This window comes from Mustelus asterias, chromosome 18, assembly GCF_964213995.1.
Source record: "Mustelus asterias chromosome 18, sMusAst1.hap1.1, whole genome shotgun sequence".
NCBI lineage: Eukaryota > Metazoa > Chordata > Chondrichthyes > Carcharhiniformes > Triakidae > Mustelus > Mustelus asterias.
Window position 1 is genome coordinate 88,058,481 of NC_135818.1, and position 20,012 is coordinate 88,078,492.

Consider the following 20,012-nt stretch of genomic DNA (forward strand, 5'->3'; position numbering starts at 1 on the left):
TGGACTGCAGCGGTTCAACAAGGCAGATCACACCACCTTCTCAAGGGGTAATTGGGGATGGGCAATAAATGCTGAACTTTTGAAAAAATGAACTCTGGTAATTAATTTATAATAAGCTAATGATCCTTAGATATCTCACACTTCAAGGTAACTAAGCTGTTGAGTGACTTGCCAATGCACTATCAGACATTTCCTCTTTCCTTCCTTCTGTAATGCTGAAGTAATCTGGAAGCTAAGCAGTAGTTAGTAATTCCAAACCTAATGGTTTAAAGTTTTCCAGTGCTCCTACCCATGTCACTCAGTCAACTTCTTCAATAGTGGGTCCAGAAGCATTGCTAGGATTGGAGGTACTGCCAGCCCCCCCAGGCATACCAGCACAAGGACAGCGAAAGAATTTAGCTATTGGCTTGCAAACTTTCTCCAGCTCCTTCTGCTGGTGCTCAAACTCATCCTTCTCTGCTGCCTGGTTTCTTTCCAGCCAGCTAAGGACTTCCTGACATTTCGCAAGGATTTTACTCCTTTCCTCATCAGTGATTTTTCCTTTCAGCTTCTCATCTTGTACCACTTGCTTCACAGCATATATATAAGTCTCTAGGGCATTTTTGGCAGCCACTTTTTCACGGTTTGAATCATCCTCGGTCCTGTAGTGTTCTGCATCCTGTACCATGCGCTCAATCTCATCTTTGCTCAGCCGTCCCTTGTCATTAGTGATGGTGATCTTGTTTTCTCGCCCTGTGCTCTTGTCCACAGCTGAAACATTCAGGATACCATTGGCATCTATGTCAAAGATCACCTCTATCTGTGGCACTCCACGCGGAGCTGGTGGGATATTAGAAAGGGCAAATTTGCCAAGCAGATTGTTGTCTCTGGTCATTGCCCTCTCACCTTCATAAACCTGAACGAGGACGCTGCTTTGATTCTCTGAATAAGTGGTGAAGATCTGAGTCTGCTTGGTGGGGATAGTAGTGTTTCGTTTTATGAGGGGAGTCATGACACCTCCAGCTGTTTCAATACCTAGAGACAGGGGAGCAACATCCAACAGCAACAGGTCCTGCACATTTTCAGACTTATCGCCTGTTAAAATAGCTGCCTGTACAGCAGCACCATAAGCCACAGCTTCATCTGGGTTGATGCTCTTGTTCAGCTCTTTCCCATTGAACAATTCTTGAAGCAGTTTTTGGATTTTAGGGATCCTCGTGGAGCCTCCGACAAGAACAACATCCTGAATCCGAGTCTTGTCAATTTTTGCATCGCGAAGGGCTTTTTCAACAGGGTCCAGTGTGGCTCGGAACAGATCGTTGTTCAATTCCTCAAACCGGGCCCTTGTGATGGATGTATAGAAATCAACCCCTTCGTACAGCGAGTCAATCTCAAGACTGGCTTGTGTACTTGAGGATAGGGTCCTCTTGGCACGCTCGCAAGCCGTACGCAGACGTCTTACTGCTCTCTTGCTCTGGGCGATATCCTTTTTAAATTTCCGTTTAAATTCTTCCATGAAATGGCTTACCATGCGATTGTCAAAATCTTCTCCTCCCAAATGAGTATCACCAGCAGTGGACTTGACTTCAAAGATACCTTCTTCAATGATAAGAACAGAAACATCAAATGTTCCACCTCCCAAATCAAAGATGAGGACATTATGCTCACCAGGTCCTGTTTTGTCTAGTCCGTAAGCAATGGCAGCTGCAGTTGGTTCATTGATAATCCTCAGCACATTTAACGCAGCAATGGTTCCAGCATCTTTAGTGGCTTGTCTTTGACTATCATTAAAATAAGCTGGCACTGTGATCACAGCATTCCTCACGGCAGTGCCCAGGTATGCTTCTGCGATCTCCTTCATTTTTGTCAGCACCATAGAGGAAATCTCCTCAGCAAAGAAAGTCTTCTGTTCTCCTTTGTATTCCACCTGAACTTTGGGTTTCCCTCCTTCACTAATCACTGGGGAAAGATGAATGAAGACATTTTTAATAAGTGAAATAAATCTCTTTCCATTTCTTAACAGAATATTTGTAATCTTTTAATGTCAAATACTTCCCTACCAAATAAACCTGTTGGACTTTAACCTGGTGTTGTTAAACTTCTTACTGTGTTTACCCCAGTCCAACGCCGGCATCTCCACATCATCAAATACTTCCCCTCACAGGTAAATGGTAAGGCATACTCGCAGACCACCCCTGCCAATTCTAATTTATAACCATCTAGGTATGGTGTGGACAAGAACGCAAAGCAGCTGATCTTCAGAGATTAGATGCTTACAGCAACATGACCCATTATGTTTGTGTTCTTTCCAAAACTAATCTCATTGGACTGCATTTTCCCTCTGTTATGGTTCAGGTTAGAAACTCCAAAGTGTTTTATGAAGCTCACCTGAATCATCAGTTTTGCAACTTGAATTTGACTAGGATAAGCATGATATGTTCCAGCTCAGGTGTGATTCCAAAGACCCACTAGGGAGCTTTTATCAAAGTTTATTTAAGAATATAGCTAACATGTATTGTAAGAAATTTAGCAATAACTTTTATCAATTACAAACAAGAAACAAAACAACTACTACAATGTATAACCCTTAACAAATGTATCTAATATGTTCCAATCAAACCAATCACATGGACAAAAGACCTTTTTCACAGGTTTAACATAGCATAGACTAATGCTCATGTGATACTGGATTTGGGACCTTTGGACAAAGTCTGTAGTTCTCTGGATTCACTCCGAACAGTTTGAAGACAAGGCAGCTTCCCAAAACACCAGAGAGATTCTGGTCCAGCCCCCAACAACACCAGATTTTCACCCTTCATGAAAACAAGACAATTTCCAAAAAAAAAGGGAGAGAGGGAAAACACTTCTTTTTAGCTTGCTGTCCCTTCTAAAATTTAAAACTCAAACCTACAGCTGCAAACTGAAACTGAAATTGAATCTGACACCTGACCTGCCCAGTTTTTTTCTTCTCCCAACAATTACATCACCTAAGGCTGTGAGCATAAATTTTTTTTTTTAATTCTTAAAGGTACAAAAACATCACACCTCCATCCTTAAGAAAGAAAATTAACCATCAACATTCAAAGATAGTTTCATTTTTCAAACCCCTTCAGTTTCACAGTACTCGTACTCTGCGATAAGTATACATACATTTTACAAAATCAAAACATGCAAACATAATAGTAATATAGTCCATTTCAGTTTTTGTCTTCCACCATTGAACACTTTTTTAAAGTCACATTCATGACAAAGCATCCTCCCCAAAATTCTCCTTTAATCTTTAATCCTGCGTTGATTCCAAGTTCAAATTCAGTTTGTTATTGTGATAAATTAGCTCTGGTAATGTCCTCACAGAACTAGGCAGGATCAGCAGGATAACACATTACATGGGTGTAGTCAGCGGCATTTAGAAAGGTAATTTTATCTGTGTCCTCTTTCTTGTTCATTGGCCTTAGCTCCTCCTCTGTCAAGCAATTTGACTCCTTTGTTTGCTCTGGATCTGTACCATCATTTTCTGCACACTCTTTGACAAAGACACATGGCAGATTGTCTTTCTTGGTGTCAGAACCCATTTTGACCATGGTTCCAAATAGCTACTGTAATGTATTTGAACACTAGCAGTGTACAGTGCGGTTTCACTGGGCATCCACATCTCTGCACGCTGTACACAATCATTATGCCAGCAGTTCATTTTAGATGATGGTACAATTTTGGCAAACAGTCTGATTCCACCTTGTTGTCCTTTCCTTTGATCCACATTAATATGATACTTCCACTCCTCAATCTCCTTTTTTAGATCACACATGACCGTTGATTCATCCACACTTTCCTTTGCATGGATGATGTGCTGTTTCTGATGGTCCTGCAATTTATGTTCAGGCAATTTGAACAACTCAGGAACATGTTCCAAAACAGCCAACTTGTCTTGTATCTCTCTCTCTACACCTGCTCACTTTCTTTGTTCACATTTGTGTCCATTAACTGGTTTTCCTTCTTCAGTTTTGTGTGATTGGTCGAGACTTTCAGCTGCTGCATCTCAGACTCAGTAAACATGACCATCAAAATTTAATAACACCTTTATAGAGTCCAGGCCAATAAAAATGTTTTTGTATTTGAGGCTGAGTTTTCCTTACTCCCAAATGACCTCCTACTGGTATCTCCTACGCTACTCGCAATATCTCCTTTCTATACCCTACCGGCAATATCACTTGATGAACTTCTGCCTACTTTTCATCCGAATATGTAAAGGTCTCCATTTCCTCATTAAGACATCATTTTTAAGGTAATAACATTCTAGTATACACTCAGATTCTTCTTCTATGTATGCTTTCTGATACAACTGTTTTATTTCTGTATTTTTCTGTTGTAACTCTGTCTACTTTCCCGAACTAAAAATATCCACCTCATCCACTGGATTTGGGACCTTTAGATGAAGTCTGTAGTTCTCTGGATTCACTCCAAACAGTTTGAAGACAAGGCAGCTTCCCAAAATACCAGAGAGACTCTGGTCCAGCCCCCAACAACAAGAGATTTTCACCCTTCAGGAAAACAAGATAATTTCCAAAAAAAGGGAGAGAGGAAAAACACTTCTTTTTAGCTTGCTGTCCCTTCTAAAACTTCAAACTAAAAACTCAAACCTGCAGCTCCAAACTGAAACTGAATCCCTGTCACCTGACTGCCCACAGTTTTTTCTCTCCTCCAAACAATGAAATCACCCAAGGCCATGAGCATGAATAAAAAAAACTCTTAAGGTACACGAAGATCACATCGCTGTATAAACCCAGCTTCAGACATTCATACATTTTTTTGTTGAAAGATGTCGGGCCCAACCAGTTCCTTTAATAAAGCATTCAATCTCTAACAACTCTCTGCATGTTGAAAGTCGACAATTTTTCTCCTCATTAGCACTGGCTTGTGTAACATGACATCCGCTCCTTAGCCAGTTCCCCAGGGGGGAAAGGTTCAGTGGGGATGTGCGGGGGAAGTTTTTTTACACAGAGAGTGGTGGTGACCTGGAATGCACTGCCATGTGAGGTGGTTGAGGCAGATATGTTAGCGGCATTTAAAACTTAACTGGATAGACACATGAACAGATGGGGAATAGAGGGTGGGTCTAGATAGGACAACGTGATCGGTGTAGGATTGGAGGGCCGTAGGGCCTGTTTCTGTGCTGTTCTTTGTTCTTTCTCTACTCATTCAATCAACATATAAACTAGAAGCAGGAGTAGGCCATTTGGCCCTTCGAGCCTGCTCTGCCATTCATTTTGATCATAGCTGATCATCAAACAGATTTAACATCTGTTAAATCTCTTAGTATCTTATGCACCTGCACTCACACTTTCTGGGAATCACGCATTTTAAGAAAGAGGGTTTTTCTACTTCACTGTATCCATCAGCACCTGCCATTAGTGCAAAGTCCCATTTCTGTTTTTCCTTCCAAAGTAGATCACCTCACAGTTCCACATTAAAATTGCATTGTCACTAAACTGCCTATGTCCTGCTAAACACGGCATGGTGGCACGTCTCCTCCCCATGCTCCATTTGCTTTCCTGTATCTCTGACCCCCTCCAACCCTCTAACTGGAGACAAGCTGGAGAGATCGCCCCAGAGTCCTGATCCATCGACCCACATCACCAAATCAGATGATCTGGTCATTATCACATTGCTGATTGTGGGGTCTTGCTGTGCACAATTTATTTTTTACATTACTGGAGTGTCGTAGAGTCACAGAGGTTTACAGCATGGAAACAGGCCCTTCGGCCCAACTTGTCCACGCTGCCCCTTTTTTTAACCCCTAAGCTAGTCCCGAATACCTGCGTTTGGTCCATATCCCTCTGTACCTATCTTACCCAAGTAACTGTCTAAACGCTTTTTAAAAGACAAAATTGTACCTGCCTCTACTACTATCTCTGGCAGCTTGTTCCAGACACTCACCACCCTCTGTGTGAAAAAATTGCCCCTCTGGACCGTTCTGTATCTCTCCCCATAAACCTATCTCCTCTAGTTTTAGACTCCCCTTCCTTTGGAAAAAGATATTGACTATCTAGCTGATTTATGCCCCTCATTATTTTATAGACCTATATAAGACCCTCGTCAGACCCCACTTGGAATACTGTGCTCAGTTCTGGTCGCCTCATTACAGGAAGGATGTGGAAAAGATTGAAAGGGTGCAGAGGAGATTTACAAGGATGTTGCCTGGATTGAGTGGCATGCCTTATGAGGATAGGCTGAGGGAGCTCGGTCTTTTCTACTTGGAGAGACGTAGGATGAGAGGAGACCTAATAGAGGTGTATAAGATGTTGAGAGGCATAGATCGGGTGGACTCTCAGAGGCTTTTTCCCAGGGTGGAAATGGCTACGAGAGGACACAGGTTTAAGGTGCTGGGGGGTAGGTACAGGGGAGATGTTAGGGGTAAGTTTTTCAGAGGATGGTGGGCGAGTGGAATCGGCTGCCGTCAGTGGTGGTGGAGGCAAACTCAATAGGGTCTTTTAAGAGACTCCTGGATGAGTACATAGGACTTAATAGGATGGAAGGTTATAGGTAGGTCTAAAAGGTAGGGATATGTTCGGGGGCCGAAGGGCTTGTTTTGTGCTCTGGTTTTTCTATGTTTCTTTCTATGTTTCTAAGATCACCCCTCAGCCTCCTACACTCCAGAGAAAAAAGTCCCAGCCTCTCATAACTCAAACCATCAAGTCCCGGTAGCATCCTAGTAAATCTTTTCTGCACTCTTTCTAGTTTAATAATATCCTTTCTATAATTGGGTGACCAGAACTGTACACAGTATTCCAAGTGTGGCCTTACCAATGTCTTGTACAACTTCAACAAAACATCTCAACTCCTGTATTCAATGTTCTGATCAATGAAACCAAGCATGCCGAATGCCTTCTTCACCACTCTGTCCACCTGTGACTCCATTTGAGCATGAACCTGTGTCCCGAGATCTCTAAGTTCTATAACTCTCCCCAACGCCCTATCATTAACTGAGTAAGTCCTACCCTGATTCAATCTACCAAAATGCATCACCTCGCATTTATCTAAATTAAACTCCATCTGCCATTCGTAAGCCCACTGGCCCAATTGATCAAGCTCCCGTTGCAATCCAAGATAACTTTCTTCACTGTCCACTATGCCACCAATCTTGGTGTCATCTGCAAACGTACTAACCATGCCTACTAAATTCTCATCCAAATCATTAATATAAATGATAAATAACAGTGGACCCAGCACTGGTCCTTGAGGCACACTGCTGGTCACAGGTCTCCAGTTAGAAAAACAACCCTCCACAACCACCCTCTATCTTTTGTCATCAAGCCAATTTTTTTATATCCATTTAGCTACCACACCCTGGATCCCATGAGATTTAACCTTATGCAACAACCTACCATGTGGTACCTTGTCAAAGGCCTTGCTAAAATCCATGTAGAAAACATCAACTGCACTGCCCTCATCTACCTTCTTGGTTACCCCTTCAAAAAACTCAATCAAATTTGTGAGACATGATTTTCCACTCACAAAGCCATGCTGACTGTCCCTAATCAGTCCTTGCATCTCTAAATGCCTGTAGATCATGTCCTTCAAAATACCTTCTAGCAACTTACCCACCACAGATGTGAGGCTCATCAGCCCGTAGTTCCCAGGCTTTTCCCTGCAGCCCTTTTTAAACAAAGGCACAACATTTGCCACCCTCCAATCTTCAGGCACCTCACCTGTGACTATCAATGATTCAAATATCTCTGCTAGGGGATCTGCAAATTTCTCCCTAGCCTCCCACAACGTCCTGGGATACACTTCATCAGGTCCCAGGGATTTATCTACCTTTGTGCCCTTTAAGTCTTCCAGCACCTCCTTCTCTGTTATATGACATCACTATTTATTTCCCAAGTTCCCTAACATCCATGCTTTTCTCAACAGTGAATACTGATGAGAAATATTCATTTAGGATCTCACCCATCTCTTGTGGATCCATACAGAGATGACCTTGTTGATCCTTAAGAGGCCCTACTCTCTCCCTTGTTACTCTTTTGGCCTTTATGTATTTGTAGAAGCTCTTTGGATTCTCCTTTGCCTTATCTGCCAAAACAATCTCATGTCCCCTTTTTGCCCTCCTGATTTCTCTCTCAACACTACTTCTACTCCCTCTATACTCTTCAAGAGATCCACTTGATTCCAGCTGCCTATGCAGGTCATACGCCTCCTTCTTCTTGACTCGGGCCTCAATATCCCGAGCCATCCAGGATTCCCGGCTTCTACCACCCTTGCCCCTCACTCTAAGAGGAATGTGCTTACCCTGAACACTGGTTAACACACTTTTGAAAGCCTCCCGCTTACCCTTTGCCTTCCCACAGACTCCTCCAATTAACTGTTGAAAGTTCCTGCCTGATACCACTGTGGCCCTGCCCCAATTTAGAATTTTAACTTTTGGGCCAGACCTATCATTCTCCATAGCTATCTTAAAACTAATGGAATTATGGTCACTGGTCCCAAAGTGATCCTTCACTAACACTTCTGTCACCTGACCGTCCTTATTTCCCAAGAGGTCAAGTTTTGCCCCCTCTCTAGTCGGGCCATCCACATATTGAATGAGAAACTCCTCCTGAATGCACTCAACAAATTTCTCTCCATCCAAGCTCTAATACTATAGCTGTCCCAGTCAAAGTTGGGAAGGTTAAAATTCCCTACTATTACCACCCTATTTTTCTTGGGGCTATCTGTAATCTCCTTACATATTTGCTCCTCAATTTACTGCCAGCTTTTTGGGGACCTATAGTGCAACCCTATCAAAGTGATTTCCCCCTTCTTATTTCTCAGTTCTACCCATATAGACTCAGTGGGTGAACCCTCGGATATATCCGCTCTCAGTATTGCCGTGATGTTTTCCTTAATCAAAAGTGCAACTCCCCCTCCTCTCTTACCTCCTGTTCTATCTTTCCTATAGCATCTGTACCCTGGAACATTGAACTGCCAGTCCTGTCCTTCCCTTAGCCATGTTTCAGTAATTGCTATGATATCCCAGTCCCACGTACCCATCCATGCACTGAGTTCATCTGCCTTGCCTGTCAGGCCTCTTGCATTGAAATAAATGCAGTTTAATCTGGACTTCCCTTGCTCTCTGTCTTGCTTTTGCCTGGTCTGTCTGGTACTACGATTACTGACACTGCCTTTACTGTTTAATGTGGTCTCTTTAACTTCTGTGCTGTCCTCAACCTTCTCTTCCGTCTCCTTACTGCTTTGGGTCCCACTCCCCTGCCAAACTAGTTTCAGTAAGGGCGGCACGGTGGCACAATGGTTAGCACTGTTGCCCTCACAGCACAGTAAGAAGTCTCACAACACCAGGTTAAAGTCCAACAGGTTTGTTTGGTAGCACAAGCCACAAGCTTTCAGAGCGCTGCTCCTTCATCAGGTGAGTGGGAGTTGTGTTCACAAACATGGCATATAAAGACACAAACTCAATTTACAAGATAATGGTTGGAATGCGAGTCTTTACATGTAATTGCCTGCAGAAGGCAGAGAGTGGCTGTGGAGGGGTCTTTCTCTGCATGGAGGTCAGTGACCAGTGGAGTGCCCCAGGGATCTGTTCTGGGACCCTTGCTGTTTGTCATTTTCATAAATGACCTGGATGAGGAAGTGGAGGGATGGGTTGGTAAGTTTGCTGACGACACCAAGGTAGGTGGTGTTGTGGATAGTTTGGAGGGATGTCAGAAGTTGCAGCGAGACATAGATAGAATGCAAGACTGGGCGGAGAAGTGGCAGATGGACTTCAACCCGGATAAGTGTGTGGTGATCCATTTTGGCAGATCCAATGGGATGAAGCAGCAGTATAATATGAAGGGTACCATTCTTAGCAGTGTAGAGGATCAGAAGGACCTTGGGGTCCGGGTCCATAGGACTCTTAAATCGGCCTCGCAGGTGGAGGATGCGGTCAAGAAGGCGTACGGCGTACTGGCCTTCATTAATCGAGGGATTGAGTTTAGGAGTCGGGAGATAATGCTGCAGCTTTATAGGACCCTGGTTAGACCCCACTTGGAGTACTGCGCGCAGTTCTGGTCACCTCATTACAGGAAAGATGTTGAAGCCATTGAAAGGGTGCAGAGGAGATTTACAAGGATGTTGCCTGGATTGGGGGGCATGCCTTATGAGGATAGGTTGAGGGAGCTTGGTCTCTTCTCCCTGGAGAGACGAAGGATGAGAGGTGACCTGATTGAGGTTTACAAGATGTTGAGAGGTCTGGATAGGGTAGACTCTCAGAGGCTATTTCCAAGAGCTGAAATGGTTGCTACGAGAGGACACAGGTTTAAGGTGCTGGGGGGTAGGTACAGAGGAGATGTCAGGGGTAAGTTTTTCACTCAGAGGGTGGTGGGTGAGTGGAATCGGCTGACGTCGGTGGTGGTGGAGGCAAACTCGTTGGGGTCTTTTAAGAGACTTCTGGATGAGTACATGGGATTTAATGGGATTGAGGGCTATAGATAGGCCTAGAGGTGGGGATGTGATCGGCGCAACTTGTGGGCCGAAGGGCCTGTTTGTGCTGTGGCTTTCTATGTTCTATGTAATCAAGTCTTAAAGGTATAGACAATGTGAGTGGAGAGAGGATTAAGCACAGGTGAAAGAGATGTGTATTGTCTCCAGCCTGGACTGTTAGTGAGATTTTGCAAGCCCAGGCAAGTCATGGGGGTTACAGATAGTGTGACATGAACTCAAGATCCCGGTTGAGGCCGTCCTCATGTGTGCAGAACTTGACTATCAGTTTCTGCTCAGTGATTCTGCGTTGTCATGTGTCGTGAAGGCCGCCTTGGAGAACGCTTACCCGAAGATCAGAGGCTGAATGCCCATGACTGTTGAAGTGTTCCCCAACAGGAAGAGAACACTCCTGTCTGGTGATTGTCGAGCGGTGTTCATTCTGTCGTAGCCGTCACAGGCATTCAGCCTCTGATCTTCGGGTAAGCGTTCTCCAAGAGGGCCTTCACGACACACAACGCAGAGTCGCTGAGCAGAAACTGATAGCCAAGTTCCGCACACATGAGGACGGCCTCAATCGGAATCTTGGGTTCATGTCACACTATCTGTAACCCTCACGACTTGCCTAGGCTTGCAAAATCTCACTAACAGTCCAGGCTGGAGACAATGCACAGCTCTTTAACCTGTGCTTAATCCTCTCTCCACTCAAATTGTCTGTACCTTCAAGACTTGATTACCTGTAAAGACTCGCATTCCAACCATTATCTTGTAAATTGAGTTTGTGTCTTTATATGCCCTGTTTGTGAACACAACTCCCACTCACCTGATGAAGGAGCAGCGCTCTGAAAGCTAGTGGCTTGCGCTACCAAATAAACCTGTTGGACTTTAACCTGGTGTTGTGAGACTTCTTACTGTGCTTACCCCAGTCCAACGCTGACATCTCCACATCATAGCCTCACAGCGCCAGGGACACGGGTTCGATTCCCGGCTTGGGTCATTGTCTGTGCAGAGTCTGCACATTCTCCCCATATCTGCATGGGTTTCCTCCCATAGTCCGAAAGACGTGCTGGTTAGGTGCATTGGCCAAGCTAAATTCTCCCTCACTGTACCCGAACAGGCGTCAGAGTGTGGTGACATAGGGGATTTTCATAGTAACTTCATTGCAGTGTTAATGTAAGCCTACTTGTGACACTAATAAATAAACTTTAAAGTTGAAACTTTTTATCAGCCTTGCTATTTGAAAAAACCCTTATTTTTGCATTTTAGGCAAATTGTTATCTTGTGATCCCTAAGCCCAACTCCAAATCATTAGTGTAAACACCAGGAAGCAAGAAAATGGACGTTACACTGGTTCTGAAGGTACACTAAGTCCAACTCTTCTCCCAAGCTGGCAACTAGCTCATTGCCTCTTGGCCACCAACAGATTTTCTGTCCATGGTTCATTCTTCTTGCACCATGTACTTAAAATTTTACAACAAACCTCTGTGGGACATTCTCAAAATCTTTCTTAAAACTTCATGTAAATATCAGCTTTTATTGCACCACTTTCCCATATGTTACTCTCATCTGTCACTGTTTCAAGAACTGTAGGGGACCTAATAACAGCAAAAACCCCAGAGTTAGCGAGGAAAAGGAGGAGTGGAAGAGAGTGGAAGAGGAAGACCTCAAAGTGAATTGAAGAATGTTTGTGGAGAAAGGAAATGAGGTTTTGCTTTTGGCTAACTTGTGTTTGAAGTGTTTCATAAATCTTTAATGTTCAGATCAAGAATTGCATTATTTCCTGAGGCAATTGGGGGGGGGGGGGGGGGGGCGGGGGAGGGGGGTACATTTCTATTTTTGATTGTGATCCCGTTATGTCATGTAACATCATGCTCAGAGTACCATCTAAAGATGCAGTATTATTGGAATGTTATCACCACACAAAATTTTTAATAAATGTGGAGGTGTTCATATCATGGAGGGATCCACTGTCAATGACAGAGCTTCCTTGAGATGAACAAAGACTAATGTCAGGGGAGTCTTGTTGTGGAAAACCTCGTGTCTCATGGCACTGTACACCTTGCCCTTCCAGTAGCCATCAGAATCATTGTAGCCTTGAATTTCTTCACTTCTGGCTTCTTCCAAAGAACAGCTGTGGGCTTTGGTGGTATATCGCAAATGGCTGCATCTCAAGTTCTTGATGTCCTCTTTGCAGTACTTCCAATTCCAGACATAGGGTGCCTCACAAGAACAAAGGGTTTTGTCTCCAACACTTGATTTGTGCAGATGTAGGAGGGACATCATCGATTGATGGCCATCAAAGCATTTAATGACCGGCTTGTGAGATTTATTAATAGGAACTGCTTTCACTTGCTCAACATTCAATTGGTCTGTGACCACAACAAGAGTTCTGTCTGTGCGCTCACTTTCCTGACAGCTGCCATGGGTCCTTCATCACCCTCCAGCCCAGGGTGCAGAAGCTTTCACTCCACCAACTAAACTCCATGGATCCATTCTAAGGGACGAATGATAGCCGTTGAAGAGATAGCTATTTACCCTTTGCAAGAATCCAACACAGGGGCAGAGCTATTACAATTATAGCCATCTGCTCACTAAGACAACCAATGTGCAAGCCATCAAGCTTCTGAAGATGTGATTTTGGCGCTTGGACCAGTCGGGTGACAGTCGGGGGGTGGCGGGGGGGGGGGGGGGGGTGGCGGCATAGTGCTTAGCATTGCTGCCTCACAGCTCCAGGAACCTGGGTTCAATTCCGGCCTTGGGTCACTGTCCGTGTGGAGTTTGCGCATTCTCCCCATGTGTGCATGGGTTTCCTCCAGGTGCTCCGGTTTCCTCCCACTGTCCAAAAGATGTGCAGGATAGGTTGATTGGCTATGCTAAATTGCCCCTTAGTGTCCCAGGATGCATAGGTTTGAGGGATTAGCGGGCTAAATATGTGGGGTGACGGGGATAGGGCCTGGATGGGATTGTTGTTGGTGCAGACTCGATGGGCCAAATGGCCTCCTTCTGTACTGTAGGGATTCTATAAACAAATACAGTACACTCCTTTGATGTTCTCCAGAATGATAGTGGTCTGCTATATTCTCAAAAACATTACTCTCCAGAGAGGTGCAGACCTTGAAGAGGATGCAGTTCATAGGAGGAGGAGGATGAAGAGGAGGAGAAAGATGAAGACCCAGAGTTGCTGTGAGGTGGCAAAAGAATCCTTTAGAATGTCCTGTGATCGTCTTTTATGTACAGATGGTTTACTTAAATTGTATCAAAGAATGATTAGTATCAAACATACAAATTCAGCTAAAAAACGTTGTTGTCTGTGCCTTAAAACGCACCAAGTTTCATTCTTCTATCACTTTCTGCTCGCTGAACTACACTGGTTTCTGGTTGGCAATGTCTCAATTTTCAAATTCTCATCCTTATTTTCAAATCTTTCCTTGGTCTCTCCCTTTTCTATCTCTGTAACCTCCTCCAGCCACACATCACATCATAATCTTTGTGCTCCTATAGTTCTGGTTACTCAAGTATTCCAGATTTTAATCGCTGCACCATTCAGCTGTTTACAATTGTCAAGATGTGGAGATGCCGGCGTTGGACTGGGGTAAACACAGTAAGAAGTTTAACAACACCAGGTTAAAGTCCAACAGGTTTATTTGGTAGCAAAAGCCACACAAGCTTTCGAGGCTCTGAGCCCCTTCTTCAGGTGAGTGAAGAAGGGGCTCACCTGAAGAAGGGGCTCAGAGCCTCGAAAGCTTGTGTGGCTTTTGCTACCAAATAAACCTGTTGGACTTTAACCTGGTGTTGTTAAACTTCTTACTACAATTGTCAATGCAGGGGATTGTTAAAACTCTATATAACTGCAGGTTGTTAAGGCGCTACATCAATGCAGGGGTAGTTAAGGCGCTGTATCAGTGCAGGGGGTTGTTAAGGCGCTGTATCAGTGCAGGGGGTTGTTAAGGCGCTATATCAGTGCAGGGGGTTGTTTAGACGCTATATCAATGCAGGGGTTTGTTGTTGACGGAAGCAGCTCCGGTGCCGGCGGCCATTTCATGCCCTTCCCATCCTCACCCCGCTCACCGGTGAAAGGCCAGTGCTTCATGTCGGTCTGCACCATCGGGTCATCGAAGGTGCGACCGATCAGCCTCTTGGCGTCGAAGACGGTGTTGGTGGGGTTAATGGCCACCTGGTTCTTGGCGGGGTCGCCGATCAGGCGCTCGGTGTCGGTGAAGGCCACGTAGCTGGGAGTTGTGCGGTTTCCCTGGTCATTGGCGATGATCTCCACCTTGCCGTGCTGAAATACACCGACGCACGAGTAGGTGGTGCCCAGGTCAATGCCGACGGCCGCCGCCGAACGGTCCGCCATGGCGCCCGACTGAGACGCTGAGGGGAGCGCGCTGGGCAGATGGCCGTTTCTCCGCTGGCGCTCTTTTATACCCGGCCCGCCGCCGTTTTCCTCACACCTCATGCACCGCGGGCCAATCAGAGCGCGGCATTTGTCCAGCCCTGTTCGTAGAGAGATGACGCTGCGGGACGCCAGCCAATCAGAGCGCAGCGCTACGGTGCGAGGGCCGTGACGCCTGGCACGTGGGCCAGCCGCGCTTGCGCGGTAGGCCTCAGGCTCCGACCAATCAAAACAAAGGGCGCGTCGGCCAGCGCGTTTGATTGGAGAGTGGGGTCGGGGTGACGTCACCAACCGCCAGCGGCACGCGCTTCGCCAGGCCGACCTTTGAAAAGCCCCTGGATGCGCGCCTGGCACCTCATAATATTCAGGGCTGTGGCTCGCGTGCTGGCAAGTGGGATGAGGTGGACAGCTCGGGGCTTTTAATGGGTCCGTGCAGACTCAATGGGCTGAAAGGCCTCTTCTGCACTGTAGGATTCTGTGAGAGACACGGCCCTTCGGCCCACACTGCTCCATATTGACCAACTTCCCCAAACTGAACTGGTCCCATTTGCCCACATGTTTTCCCTTTCCCTCTAACCCCATCCACGTACCTGACCAACTATCTTTTAAATGTTGTAATTGTGCCCGACTCTACCACCTCCTCTGGCAGCTCATTCCATGCACGCACCACCCGCTGTGGGAAAACATTGCCCCTCAGGTCCCTTTTAAATCTTTTCCCTCTCACCTTAAACCTATTCCCTCTAGTTTTGGACTCCCCCACCCTGGGGAAAAGACCTTGGCTATTCACCTCATCTATGCCCCTCATGATTTTATAAACCTCTATAAGGACACCCTTCATCCTCCTATGCTCCAGGGAAAAAAGTCCCAACCCATCCAGCCTCTCATAATTCAAACCTTTCAGTCCCGGTAACATCCTTGTAAATCTTTTCTGCACCCTTTCCAGTTTAATAACATCAATCCATTGGGCGACCAAAATTGTACGCAGTGCTCCAAATGTTGCCTTACCAATGCCTTGTACAGTTATAACACAACGTCCCAACTCCTGTAATCAGTGCTCTGACCAATGAAGGCAAGTGCGCCAAACACCTTTTTCACCACCCTGTCTACCTATGATGCCACTTTCAAGGAACCATGTACCCGCACCCCCAGGTCTCTCTGTTCGATAACACTCCCAAATGCCCTACCATTAACTGTGTAAGTCCTGTCCTGGTTTGTCTTACCAAAATGCAACACCTCGCATTTATCTTGAATTAAACCCCATCTGCCAATTCTCCGCCCACTGACCCAGTTGATCAAGATCCCGTTGTAGTCTTAGATAATCTTCTTCACTGTCCCTTGCAACAACAATTTTGGTATCATCTGCAAACTTACTAACCATGCCTCCTATATTTTCATCCAAATCGTTTACATAATTGACAAACAGTGGGCCCAGCACAATCCCTGCAGCACACTGCTGGTCACAGGTCTCCTGAAAAACAGTCTGAAAAACAACTCTCTACACCCTCTGTGGCAAGCCAATTTTGTATCCAATTGGCTAGTTCTCCCTGGGTCCCATATGACCTAACCTTACTGACCAAACATGCAGTACCTGGTCGAAGGACTTGCCAAAGTCCACGTAGACAAGATCTTCCTCACTGTTCCCATCTATTTTCTTGGTCACCCCTTCAAAAAAAACTTATCAAATTTGTAAGACACAATTTCCCACGCACAAAGCCGGGCTGACTATCCCTAATCAGTTTTTGCCTTTCCAAATGCATGCAGATCCTGTCTCTCAGAATCCCCTCCCACAACTTACCCACCACTGGCATTAGGCTCACTGATCTGTAATTCTCTGGCTTTTCCCTGCCACCTTTCTTAAATAACGGCACAACATTTGCCTCCCGCCAGTCTTCCGGGAACCTCACCCGTGGCTATCAACTTGGTTAAGGGCGGCGGTGGATTTTGATTGGCATCTCACAGGAGCGGCATCATCGTCCGACTGGCCAAACAGGTAAGCAATTAGCGAAGCATGCTGAGCGGAAGGTGGCGGTTTGAATGGTTACAGATACTGCTGGATACAATGATGCCATGTGCTGAGTGCATATGGGAAATGGACAGAAATGGAACATTTTCCAAGGAGCATTCTGGAAACTTGCTAATTCCTCCAGCTCCTTGAGCATGTCCACTTTCCAATAGTTTACTGGAGAGATCAACAGGAAAAACACACCTTGGAAAGTATGTTGCCCTTGAATAGGACTGCATTGATGCCCAGACTCCAAGGGATAACCAAAGGGGAAAGATTTATCAAATGAGAGTTATATTCCCTGGTAGTTAGAAGTTTAAAGCCGAGCTTAAACTGTGGATCACAGAATTGTTACAGTGCTAATAGGAGGTCATTCAAACCATTGCATCTGCACCAGAGAGTCTCATTACCCCGCCACCTCCCTGTAACCCTGCACAATCTTCTTGTTCAGATAACAGTTTAATTCCCTTTTGAAAGCTTTGATTGAACCTGCTCTCAGGCAGTGCATTCCAAACCTTAACCACTCATTGTGTGAAGAAGTTTTGTCTCATATCGCTTTTTTTTTTGTAAATCACTTTAAATCCATGCCCTGTCTTTCTCAATCCTTCAACGGGTGGGATGTTTCTCCCTATCCACACTGTCCAGCCCTCTTCTGATTTTGAATAATTCTACCGTATCTCCTGTCAGCCTTCTTTTCTCAAAGGAAAACAATTCCTACTTCTCCAATCTATCTTCATAACGGGAGTTTCTCATCCCTGGAATCATAATCTTGAATCCTTTCTGCACTCTCTCCAACACCTTCGCATCCTTCCTAAACTGCAGCACCCAGAATTAGACAATATTCCAGAGGTCAAACTAGTGTTTTATAAAAGTTCAAAATAACCTTGCTCTTGTATTCTATGCCCCACCATCCATTAACCACTACTAAAACCAAGGATGCTGTCCATTTTTAAATTCTCTCTCAACCAGTCCTGCCACCCTTAATCACTGATGCAATTATACGGCCAGGTCCCTCTACTCCTGTGTACCCTTTAGAATTGTACCTTTTATATTGTTTCTTCATGTTCTTCCTACCAAAATGAACAACTTCACGTTCCTCTGCATTGAACCTCGTTGTCACTTGTCCACCTATTCCACCAGCTTGTTCCTCTGCCTTTGAAGTTGTGCACTCTCCTCCTCACATTTCACAATACTTGCAAGTTTCAGAGCACCTGCAAATTTTGAAATTGAGGTCTGCACACCACATATTGAGGACTGGCCCTGGGGAACTCCACTGCAAATCTTCCTCCAGTGTAAAAAACATTCATTAACCACTACTTGTTTCCTGTCACTCAGACAACTTTGGAATCGATGTTGCCACTGTTCCTTTTATTCCTTCAACTATAACTTTGTTCACAAGTCTGTTGAGTGGCACTGTATCAAACACCTTTTGGAAGTCCACGTATGACACATTAACTGCATTTCCCTCATCAACCCTCTAATACCTCTTCAAAAACTCCACCAAGATAGGTTTTCCCTGAACAAATCCGTGCTGGCTTCACTCAATTAACTTGCATTTGTTGATTACTATTAATTTGGACCCTAATTAAATTAGCTGCCAGTTTCTTTTCACACTCTCTTTTTGCTTCTTTTATTTGCTATTTCATTTCCCTTTGAACCTTCTACATTCAGCTTGGTTTTCAGTTGCATTTTTGAGTTGACATTATCATGAGCAAACATTTTCTTCTTTAATTTCCATCTCTTGTCATCCAGGCAGCTCTGGATTTAAAAGCAAAATACTGTGGATGCTGCAAATCTGAAATAAAAACAGAAAATGCCGGAGAAACCAGTCTGAGGCTATCTCAGCCAACATTCACATAAACCGCCGCAGCTCATCATCACTTTTCAAGGGCAATTAGGGAATGGCCACCAAATACTGGCATCATTACTGACACTCATCCACAAAAAGAAGCTTGCTTTCTAGTTCAGGGTGACTGGATGATCATTAATGGGCTCATTCTGTACTATCCCATCAAACATGCACAGCAATGACTGATCACAAACACAAAACCTTCACTCTGCTTATGTCCCCACAGATCCGCTGAGAGTTTCCAGCATTCACTGTTTCTATACCAAAAAGTAGTGTAGAGATGAGAACATAATTGAAAAGTCTAATAGAATAATGGCCTTTATCTTAAACAGTTGGAATACACAGTGGATAGATAACATGATGCTGCAGTTGTATAAAGCACTGTTCAGACTCTACAGATCAGGAAGGCTTTGTTAGCCCCTGAGAAAGTGCAGCACAGATTCACTAGAATCGCACTGACAATGAAAGGATGGAAGTACTGGTCACATAAATTGGACTTGCATTTCCTTTGGTACATAATAAAGATACGCTCTGATTGATTTAATAAGGGTTTGTTAGATAGAGAAACTTATTCCTCTTGTTGGGGGAAGGTCTCCTAACTTTAAATCTAGTGCTTCTTTTCAATGTGCAATAGCTTTAATTATTTTTGCATAGCCACAGACAAGCAATATTTAAACAAGACCTACACACACATAACTTAGCAGTTGTATTCTCTCTCCACAGATGCTGCCAGACATGCTGAGTTTAGCCAGCATTTTTTGTTTTTATTAGCAGGTACATTGTTTGAGGTACAGATCAGCCAATGATGTAATTACAAAATAGATCGAGCTCAAAGAATTTAATGATCTATTCCACTTCCTTTGTTCAGAAAACTCCCGGGGGCAAGTACCATAAGAATTAAAATAGATAACAAATAAACTGCCATTAAATACTGCTATGAAAGCCACAACATGAATTAGATCTTTTTAATATTCAGAGTATAAGACCATAAGACATAGGAGCGGAAGTAAGGCCATTCGGCCCATCGAGTCCACTCCACCATTCAATCATGGTTGATTTCAACTCCATTTACCCGCTCTCTCCCCATAGCCCTTAATTCCTCGAGAAATCAAGAATTTATCAATTTCTGTCTTGAAGACGCTCAACGTCTCGGCCTCCACAGCCCTCTGTGGCAATGAATTCCACAGACCTACCACTCTCTGGCTGAAGAAATTGAAGTCAGTCAGAATTCCACAGACCTACCACTCTCTGGCTGAAGTATGTGAGCATCATCGCTGGCTAGGCCAGCATTTATTGCGCATCCCTAATTGCCTTTGATAAGGTGGTGGCGAGCTGCC

General features: G+C 44.6%; 1 protein-coding gene across 1 annotated transcript; it reads right to left on the reverse strand.

Moving 5' to 3' along the window:
- Positions 1-298: 298 nt before the first annotated feature.
- LOC144506784 (heat shock-related 70 kDa protein 2-like) lies at positions 299-19,944 on the reverse strand. Its single transcript, XM_078233143.1, has 5 exons — positions 19,918-19,944; positions 18,485-18,584; positions 16,413-16,486; positions 14,500-15,208; positions 299-1,938 (listed from the first exon to the last, which is right to left on the reverse strand). Exons 1-5 carry the CDS (start codon positions 19,942-19,944, stop codon positions 299-301), a joined length of 2,550 nt encoding a protein of 849 aa, XP_078089269.1.
- Between the last annotated feature and the right edge of the window lie 68 nt (positions 19,945-20,012).